The 10,000-nt window shown below is 37.1% G+C and overlaps 2 protein-coding genes across 5 annotated transcripts in view; one reads left to right on the top strand and one right to left on the bottom strand.

Moving 5' to 3' along the window:
- Positions 1-3,636, bottom strand: part of LOC144980116 (flotillin-1-like) — a 31,115-nt gene extending 27,479 nt beyond the window's left edge. For 2 of the 4 annotated variants that reach the window (XM_078927659.1, XM_078927657.1), the window contains exons 1-2: positions 3,408-3,584; positions 313-385 (exon numbers count right to left, since the gene is read on the bottom strand). In XM_078927659.1, the coding sequence (XP_078783785.1) occupies positions 313-385; positions 3,408-3,453 (119 nt within the window). In that variant the 5' untranslated portion in view covers positions 3,454-3,584. Of the gene's footprint in view, positions 1-312; positions 386-3,407 lie in introns of all 4 variants that reach the window. The other 2 variants (XM_078927656.1, XM_078927660.1) reach the window with 2 other exon arrangements.
- A 2,181-nt stretch (positions 3,637-5,817) lies between these two features.
- Positions 5,818-8,373, top strand: LOC144979208 (uncharacterized). Its single transcript, XM_078925817.1, has 2 exons — positions 5,818-7,381; positions 7,628-8,373. Exons 1-2 carry the CDS (start codon positions 5,818-5,820, stop codon positions 8,371-8,373), a joined length of 2,310 nt encoding a protein of 769 aa, XP_078781943.1.
- Positions 8,374-10,000: the final 1,627 nt, after the last annotated feature.

Genomic DNA, 10,000 nt, shown 5'->3' with positions numbered 1-10,000 from the left:
TTTTAGGATCTCCTAGAATGATAATATCTGGTGATATGGCAAATTATGAAAAATCAGTCATTTGAGACAAAAGGTTTCTATAGATATTCCTTTAAAATGACAAACATTTCCCCCCCCCCCCCCCCCCCAAAAAAAAAAACCCTTTGTAAACATTATTTTTCAGTTAGAAGAATTTCAAAGTTCATGCGTTTTGGATATTTTAAAAAAAAAGACATTCATCATTTAAATTAAAATAGCTTTTCATATTCCCTGACATTTCAATTCAAACCGTGTGGTCGTACAATGAATGGGAATGAAAACAGAATATCTTACCTTTGAAGTTGCTGGAATATTGGCCACACAAAGCAGCGACCTCCAATTATGAACCTGGGATCCGATCCACATCCTGGACAAATAAATGTTCAAAATTAGTACCCATATCAAGATGGTAAATCGGGGGGTGTTAAATTTACAAGGAAAAAAAAAAGAAGAAGAAGGAAGACAGACAAAATAGAAACAAAACAAAACACTAAAATAATATTATTATACTATTAATAAAAAGACAATGTTCATTGACAAAAACACCAGAAGAAAGAGTAGATCAAAATCTTCCCCTATCATGTTTGGATGAGCCTTACAAACTAGTCTACAGTTCAGCGATGCTTCTGGGTCCTTCTCTATTCTGATGGTGAGAAAGAGTCTACGATCTTAATCTGAGTGCATTGGGAATTATTTTGATATCTGACTCTTGGATAACAAGTTACAGTGAATGGGAAACCCAAACAAAGAAAGCCATTAACCAGCTTGAAAAAGTCTAAAAGTGGGACGGGCAGATTTGTCCATGACAACTGTGACAACACAAAAAGTGAAACTAACATCAAAGAGCAAGTGGAGAACATTGAAAGAGAGAAGAAACAAACAAAAAGTCAGGGGTGAGATTGACTGGTCACAAAAGAGGAATTTTTCAGCGCGTAGATCATGACCCATCCCTGTGACTACAAGCTATAAATTTGGATTTCATTACAATTCACTGAGATGCAATTCAAAATGTGTCTCGCAGCAATTTTTGACACCACTCTGAGGAATTTCAAAAGTTGAAAGTTGAATCCGAGCATATGGTGGTTGTATTAGTGGTGGTGGTAGGGATGATGATGTGTAGGTGGTTGTGATAGTTGTGGTAGGGATGATGATGTGCAGATGGTTATGGTTGTAGTAGAAGTTGTGGTGGGCATGATGATGAGCAGGTGGTTGTATTAGTGGTGGTGGTAGGGATGATGATGTGCAGGTGGTTGTAGTAATACTGGTGGTAGGGATGATGATGCAGCAGTGGTTGTGGTAGTTGTGGTTACGAATTTTATTTTTACTTTTAATTTTTAAAAATTATTTTTAATGTCAGCACTTAACAGAATTTATCGAGCAAAATCGTACTGAATCATATAGTCGGAAATCAGGCCTGCATTCTTGGAGATAAAAATATTAAGGTATTGTCAATTGCCAAAGACCGTGTAAGTTCTTCAACTACGCATGTACTATTAACGTTAGTGTCACGAAGTGATGTCATTGCCAAGAAGGGATGTTAATTTTAATACTCTTCAATTCTCTCTCTCTCTCTCTCTCTCTCTCTCTCTCTCATTGTTATTAATTTTAATAATACAATACTCTCATTTTCTCTTTTCTTTCTTTCTCTCCCATTTTCTCTTTTCACTCTCACTCATTTCCTCTTTTAGTCACATACCGTGCCAGTTAATAAATTTCATGTGAATTGTTCCTTATGACGATGTGCTTAAAAACTTAGGAAATTCTACTTTTAAAAAATCGATCGCCATTATTTATACTTAGTCCTCTGTTCCCCCCCCCCCCCACTGAATCTGAAATTTGGATTAGAAAACACAAGTAAATTTTGTTTTTATATGATTTTAACTCATCTTGGAATTTGTCAGAAAACATAAATATTAAAAACAAATTACGACGACTGTAGACTCAAACATTTCAACAACGATTGACAATGAATGAATGATTGGAATAAAGTGATGAGATTTGTATGGGCGCTAATCGAGGCTTGATTGAAATCACCGCTTGTACCTGAAGAGTTCCAATTTGACTCCTTGGTAATTGATAAACCGTCAACTAACAAGGACTTACTCCTTGGCAATTGACACTTCCAAATATTAATTAATATTAAAAAGGGAGAAACATGCAAGTATATGGAAGAAAATCAAAATAAAAAAAAACCCCAAACAACTCAAATAACATCCATTCTTTTTATTATTGATATATATTAAAAATGCGCAGTCAGATATTCATTTTAATGAAAAAAGTTCGCTGTCAAGATATTTTTTAAATTCATTTTTAATATCTTGAGAATTTTTTTAGTTTGAAAGTGAAAGTTTAAACTATTCCATGATCTGGCAGTAAATGTATTCTTCCGAATTGAAGTATTGAAATAAATATTTTGACTATATCTCCATGCACAAATGTAATTGAGAGTAATAAAAAAAAAAAACCCAATGTATTTTAATTTTACGTTATAGAATGAGAACTAATTTATATAATTGAATTGAATCACCTCTCTTTCTTCTTTATTTACATCGTAAATGTTGGAAATATTGTGGTAGATATAGAAGTCATAACCTAACACTGATGTGTAGCCTACATATGATATCTATGCAGGTCTGACATCCAAACACAATTATAATGGGCCTAGTTTATCATTGTTGTAAATGGATACTATTTTGCGTCATTTTTTGAGATTTCCATGAACTATGAGCCCATTACGTTATCATAATAATGTCCATAGGTTATCAGACCTGCACATAAGTGCACGACGCCTGACACATTCCCACACACCCTACACCACAAAAGTTGAAATTGAAGTCTCGTCTCGTCTACTACAGGCAACAGTGCACAGGGTTGGATTGGACGGTCTCACATCATTTCATCAATAAATAAAAATCAATGCTCACTCAATCAATGTAGATTAGTCTTTAAAATAAGAACACATAGGGCTAATTCAGGTAAAAAGGTCCAGACAGCCAAAAAAACAGCAACAACAAAAATTTATGAGACCGGCAGCAGTAATAAAATGGAATTGGTGGAATTTTTAAGTGGAAGTGTGGAAGTGGAAGTGGAAGGTGCAAAAATTAAAGTCAGTCACAGTCACTGCACTGTTGGTGATGAAATGGGGATATATTTCGATCTGCGGTTCTAGCCGAGATTAAGCTTTCATTAGCATGGGGGAATGTTATTGGATTGGTAATTAATTTTTAGGAAAACAAAGTATGTGGCACCATTCTATGATGGTTACAGCTTTGCCATGCCAAGAAAAAAAAATCCAAGCATAAAAAAAGGGCTGGGTCAAGGCTGGAACTCGGAACTAGACGGTCTGGAGTACAAACTCAAAACTGATGAGAATCACTAAATAAAATTACCTGACACCACCATGACCTCATTGGGTCCACACGTTTTAAAACCCATCTTGAAAAAACTGCAATACTCGAAAAAAGCACCAGGTTCCTCGAATTATTTCGAAAAAAATTGTTGAGCAATAACAGGGAAGTGATGGCTTCCTGTAAATTAATAGATGCTGATGAGATTGATGTGTACCGGAGTAAATACCTACAGAACTTTTCATTGGACAATTTTTCTCCCTAGACTTGTGAAATATCGATATGTTGCAAGGGGAATATACCAGTCGGAAGTTACTCAAATATAATATGCCAGTTGTTTTAATTAATTATTTTACTTGTACCCCCCCCCCCCCTTCCCCCTAGATGGTTACATTAGTGTGTCAACGATGTGCTATTGAATTAGCGTAAAAATGAAATAATCATTATGCTTACTTTCCGACATGAAACCGCAAATTAGCATTGAAGGATTTTTGTAACCAAAAACAAAATGGCAACAATAAAACAATCTGACATCTCTATGATACAAGCGTATCTCCATATTGGGGGCTTCAATTATTTTCCTTTTTTTATAATGTTAATTTTTTAATTGACTTATTTAATGCAGTCTTACGCGCGCTAAATATAAATCATTTGCAGGTTTCTACAGAAAAACACTGAATTCAATCCGTACTATGACCCGTGCATTTCAAAACACCCTTAGTTTTCCGAGTTGCGAAATACACTCAACCAATGATAAAAAAGGAGTATAGTCAGGGCCTTAATGTTTAGCACGTGGGTTGTTATCAACCTTCCAGAGTATGACAATGATTTGTTGTTGTTATTCAAAGTTCTACTGCGCTTGCAACACATTATGGTCATTTCAGCGCCAGAAAAAAGGAAGAGAATCGAACAGTAGAAAGTTCTAGAATTACAATTAAAGTACTCAAGAAAAGGAAAGACAAAGGGTAATTGGTTCAAATAGGGAACATATGTATATTCCAAGAGCACACGATCAAAGTACTTAGTTTGAGATCACCTAAAAGTCTCATCCAGACACAAGCACGGGTCCCCACTAAGAGGAATACACTCAAATGTTTACAAATCATAATATATAATTTGTAAACAATACAGTGCTTGACAGAGAGATGATTTACAAGGGGGAAAAAATTATCTCCACAAAACTAACTGTACATTTGACAGTTTCCTCTCCGACAGGGTATCAGGACAAAACAAAGTAATCTCATTCCAAGACAAAGACTGGAAAACTTATAGGAGGATAGAAGACACTCTGGGAGGTCAGGAACCCCACACAGAGAGTATGACAATGAGGTGGGAGTAGGATACTTGCATTGAATCAATACAAGTTAGTGGTTCCTCTCATTATTTTGAAAACAATCGATTTCTTAAAATTTGTCCTAAAATATTTCCCGCTCTAAACATTGGAAAATGAGCAAAATATATAAGAGAGAGAGAGAGAGAGAGAGAGAGAGAGAGAGAGAGAGAGAGAGAGAGAGAGAGAGTACCAATTTAGCGATCGCACTCGTCAAGTCATACGAAGGATCAAGTGATCAAATTTTCTTTCCCGTTCTCTCGTGACAACAATTCAGAGCGAAGATGGAGAGCCTGCCTTTCACTTTCACGTTAAAAGATGGAAACGGTTTGGAATAATTGTGCTTTGATATTTATCATTTTACGAAAACAATAAAATATATTGTAGAAAGTGCGATTTGATCCTTTTTTTATCATTATTCGCGGGTGTAAATCGTTGATATTGCACTTTGTTTGGTTAAAGTCAGACAAAAATTACGACTTTGATGATAAAAAATGACTTTGATGACAATTATAGTAACTTTAAAAAGTATTATGAATAATGATAACTCCCTCATTTGTGGGCCGATTTTGTCATTTGTGGTATCAATTTTATTGTAATAGAGAGGTAGGAACTTCCGTGTTATTGTTTCTGGTGCGAAATTATTACTTTGTATAATGTAGTACCAAGAAAAATGGTTGGAAAATAAAAATGCTACCGTCTTTGATCTACCGCCACCGTCTTTATTCGTGTAGAATTGTGAGTAGAGCGTCCGAAGTCTTCGACCAATCACAGGCTGTCTAACCGCCCGGCCCAAACAAAGACTCTACTCGCCATGTATTACGCTATTGTTATGCAAAAAGTGTAACAGGCAACAGATTTTTGAGTAGGCTTAATAGCTAAAATCTAAAAGTAAAAAAATATAGTTCTGAGGAATTTGAAAGTCACATTGCTGAAATCAGCTTGAAAAAAAGAATATTGGTTCTTATTTCAGAAAAGTGGGTAGTGGGGCAGATTGAGATCTGTCAATAGGAGGAGTAAGGCGTCTCCTTCCCTCCACTAGCCTGCGGGAGGTCCTTGGGCAAGACCGAGTACCCGCAATGCCCCCCGAACAGGGTTACGTGAAGTCGCGCCAGGCAGGCGATGGATGAGGATGGAGAGCAGCTGAAGGAGCTTCAGAACTGGTCTCTTCTTCAATGTGCTAGGCAGAGGATATCCTATGGATACAATGGCTGGGACACACGTCCTGTAAGGACACTGCTCTCTCACAGAAAGCAATGGCAAACTACTGTGAGTAAACCTGCCACGGAAACCCGAATGAAGAAAAGCAAAACAAATAACGATATGAGACCTGGTAATGAGACCCCCAAGTTAGATTGGTCTCCAAAGCGTATTGGGGAAGAACCTGACGCCGGCGGGAGTACCAGCCTAGTTGATGAAGGCATAACGCCTGACTGTACAGACCTGGGAAAGAACCGGAATACATGGTTAAAGCGGAACTACCTCATAGGAACTTGGAACATAAGAAGTATGGCAGCCGGTAAACTCAACACCATCATCAATGAAGCAGAAGAAAACAAAATAGACATTCTGGGACTGTCGGAACACAGATGGGCTGGAAGTGGACATTTCACAACCAGCTGCGGAGGAAGGATAATTTACTCAGGAAGGGAAAAATCTGGACAAAGCGGTGTGGCAATCTATCTCGCAAAAACAACAGTCAACAGCCTCATTGGATACAAACCAGTGAGTGATCGCATTGTTAGCATTAGACTCCAAGGTCAAGCTAAAAACATCACGTTTATTCAAGTTTACGCACCAACAACTGCTGCAACTGAAGAAGCAATAGAGAATTTCTATGATGCCCTACAAAAGGAAGTGGACAACAAAGATAAACAGGACATATTAATAATCGCTGGTGACTTTAATGCCAAGGTAGGACGAAAAAAGAACAGTGAAGAAGATGGAATCATTGGAATATCTGGACTAGGGGAAAGAAACGAAAGAGGCGAGACACTCATAGATTTTGCACTGGCAAATCAACTTGCAATAAAAAACACCATGTTCAAAAAACATCCAAGAAGACTATTTACGTGGACATCGCCAGATGGAAGAACAAAAAACCAAATTGATTACATCATGATTGAAAAAAGATGGAACACCATAATTCAAGACGTCACGACCAAACCAAAAGCAGACTGTGACACAGACCACGAACTTTTGATATCAAAACTGAAACTGAAGCTTAAAATGAAGAAAAAAGTTACAAGACCTATTAGATACGAAGTTGACAGTATCAATGAAGAATTTGCGATTGAAGTAAAGAATCGTTTCCAACTGCTACTTCAAGATATCGAGGAAAAGGAACCGGATGAGATCGCAAATGAGACAAGGAAAATATACTTGGAATCCGCTGAAAAACACCTTCCTAAAAAACGGGGCAAAAAACAACCATGGATGAGTGAAAATACACTAAACAAAATCAAAGAGAGGAAAGACGCAAAGACGACTCATAGCAATGTATACAAAGAGATAGCTAAGGAAGTGAAAAAGCTGTGCAGAACGGATAAGAAAGAATATCTCATGAGAAAATGCAGAAAAATAGAAGACCTTCAGAGAGAAAACAAGACCAGGGAAATGTATGATGAAATAAAAACCATCACAAAAAGTTTTCAATCACGAATAGGGGTGATAAAAGATGAGCAAGGTAAACCCCTCACAGAAGCAGAAGACATAGCAAATAGGTGGAAAAGATATTGTGAAGATATAATAATAATAATAATGCTGAAAACTTATATAGCGCTATAACTCCGAGACACCAGACCAGATATGTACACAGAAGACCAAATAAACGAAATCCAACCTTTGCAAAACAACATGCAAAATGAAAACGAAGAATCTAGCTTACCACCTCTAAAATCTGAAATAGAATGGGCAATTAAATCACTTAAAGATGGGAAAAGTCCAGGTTGTGACAACATTCAAGCTGAGATGATAAAAGCAAGCGAAGATGAAGGAGTTGAAGTATATCTAAGACTTTGTACGAAAATTTGGGAGAAAGAAATTTGGCCCTCAGATTGGAGGAGAGCAATTTTTATACCATTGCCTAAGAAAGGAGACTTACAACTATGCTCCAACTACCGAACAATATCACTCATCAGTCATGCAAGCAAAATCCTTCTAAAAATTATCATGAACAGGATTGAACGTAAACTGGAAGAAGAAGTCAGTAACACCCAGGCAGGTTTTAGAAAAAACAGAGGGACAAGAGACCACATATTCAATTTGCGTCAAATTATTCAGAAGCATCGAGAAGTAAATTCTGGCCTCCACACTTGTTTTATAGACTATTCGAAAGCTTTTGATTGTGTTAATCATGAGAAACTATGGGAAACTCTCCTGGAGATGAACTTTGATCCTAGAATTAGAAACCTGATAAGATCCCTCTATGAGAACCAACAATCAGCGGTACAACTAGAAAGCGGAACAACAGAATGGTTCAAAGTTACAAAAGGAGTAAGACAGGGATGTATTCTATCACCCCATTTGTTCAGCATTTACACTGAAGGTATAATGCGAGATGTGGAAAACGATGTCAGGAGAAGTAATTACAACGAACCTAAAATGCAAGGTCTACCCATAAAAGATCTGAGGTACGCAGACGACACTGCACTATTGTCCACAACACCGGGGGACTAGAGAATCTAATAACATCTGTAAAGGAACATAGCGAGACCAAAGGCCTTAAGCTGAATATAAAGAAGACCAAAATCATGAATACTGACAAATGCAAAACAGATGCCATCATAAAAATCAATGGAGAAGAAATAGAAAGAGTAAAGAATTTTGAATATCTTGGAGCCAGGATTGAGTACAACGGGAAATCGGCCCCAGAGATCAGGAGGAGACTAGCAATGGCAAGATCAAAGCTAGAAAAGATGAATAATATCTGGAAAGGGCAGTGCATTCAAACAAAAATAAAAATCCTCAAAAGTGTTGTTTTCCCAACTGCAACATATGGATGCGAAGCATGGACTATCAGCAAAGCAGAGAGCACAAAGATCACAGCTTTTGAAATGACATGCTACAGAAAAATACTCAGAATATCATGGACTGAAAAACAAACAAACAAAGAAGTCCTGAGAAGGATCGGAATAAAATCACCAATTCTTCTTCAAACTGTAAAGAAATTGAAACTAAACTATTTTGGCCACACGACTCGCCACGAATCATTAGAAAAGCACATTCTGCAGACAAGGGTAGACGGCAAGAGAGGAAGAGGTAGACCAACAAGAAGCTGGGAACAAGATATATGTGAATGGCTGGGAATGACAGCAACTCAAGCAAGTAGACTGGCGGAAAACCGTAATCTGTTTCGCAAGAAAGTTCGGGAAGCAACGTCCTACGCAGGATCAGCTGACTAGATGATGAGATGATGATTTCAGAAAAAATGGTTGAAAACCAACTGTTTTACGAATAAATTTGATTTAAAAAATTGTTTTTCTTTATTTTAGCTTTTTTAAACAACTTTTTTATTTACCGATTATCTTGATTTTTATATCATTGTTTATCTCAATTAGACGAGATCAGTGATATACTTTCTTTACGTGGGTGGTCAAGGAACCGGAGTTGATGAGGGATCTGAACTACTGAACTGTGTGCTCAACACTTGAAATCGCTGATCTTCATTTTCTTTTATACACTACCACTCCTACGACAGCTGAGAGACATAGCCGCAACATCCACTGGAAATCATAGTCTCTCGGTTGCCTTTACTTACATGAAATCGGCTATCACTACTATTTCCTACTCCATTTCTATTTGAGCACCTCCACAGAACGGTTACGGTTCGGAACCCAAGTCGACTCTGCGACTGAGACCACCCACCTCTTTGTACGGTATTTGACCACACTCGTGATACCGTTACGCTTTGCTTGTTTCAAATGTGCTTAGAACATAATTTGGCTTTTTTACCTATCATTGATAGTATCAACCTTGCCTGGATAATATATTCTTCGAGGTGGTGATTGTGACGCAACTATACGATGACCTTTAGCGAAGACTCAATGCATAGTTGACACGTGAGCTGTCAGGACGACTAATCGTTGAAGGGTCAAGATCCTAATAGCTAAAATCTAAAAGTAAAAAATTATAATTGTGAGAAATTCACATAATTGCTGAAATCAGCTTGAAAAATGAGGAACATTGGTCTTTATTTCAGAAAAATCGGCTGAAAACTAACTGTTTTACGAATAAATTTGATTTCAAAAAATTGCATCTGTATATTTTAGCTTTTAAAAGCAACTTTTTAATTATTTAATGGCCG

The sequence above is a fragment of the Berghia stephanieae genome, chromosome 9 (genome assembly GCF_034508935.2).
Source record: "Berghia stephanieae isolate SIO BIC M18660-M18661 chromosome 9, UCSD_Bste_1.3, whole genome shotgun sequence".
Classification (NCBI taxonomy): domain Eukaryota; kingdom Metazoa; phylum Mollusca; class Gastropoda; order Nudibranchia; family Aeolidiidae; genus Berghia; species Berghia stephanieae.
This window is presented reverse-complemented; position numbering and strand designations above follow the sequence as displayed.

Excerpts from the sequence above, each read along its gene's own strand:
- LOC144979208 (XM_078925817.1), top strand. The coding sequence starts at position 5,818 with ATGGATGAGGATGGAGAGCAGCTGAAGGAGCTTCAGAACTGGTCTCTT. Across the intron at positions 7,382-7,627 it reads GGTGATAAAAGATGAGCAAG|ATGGGAAAAGTCCAGGTTGT; the intron begins GTAAACCCCTCA and ends AATCACTTAAAG.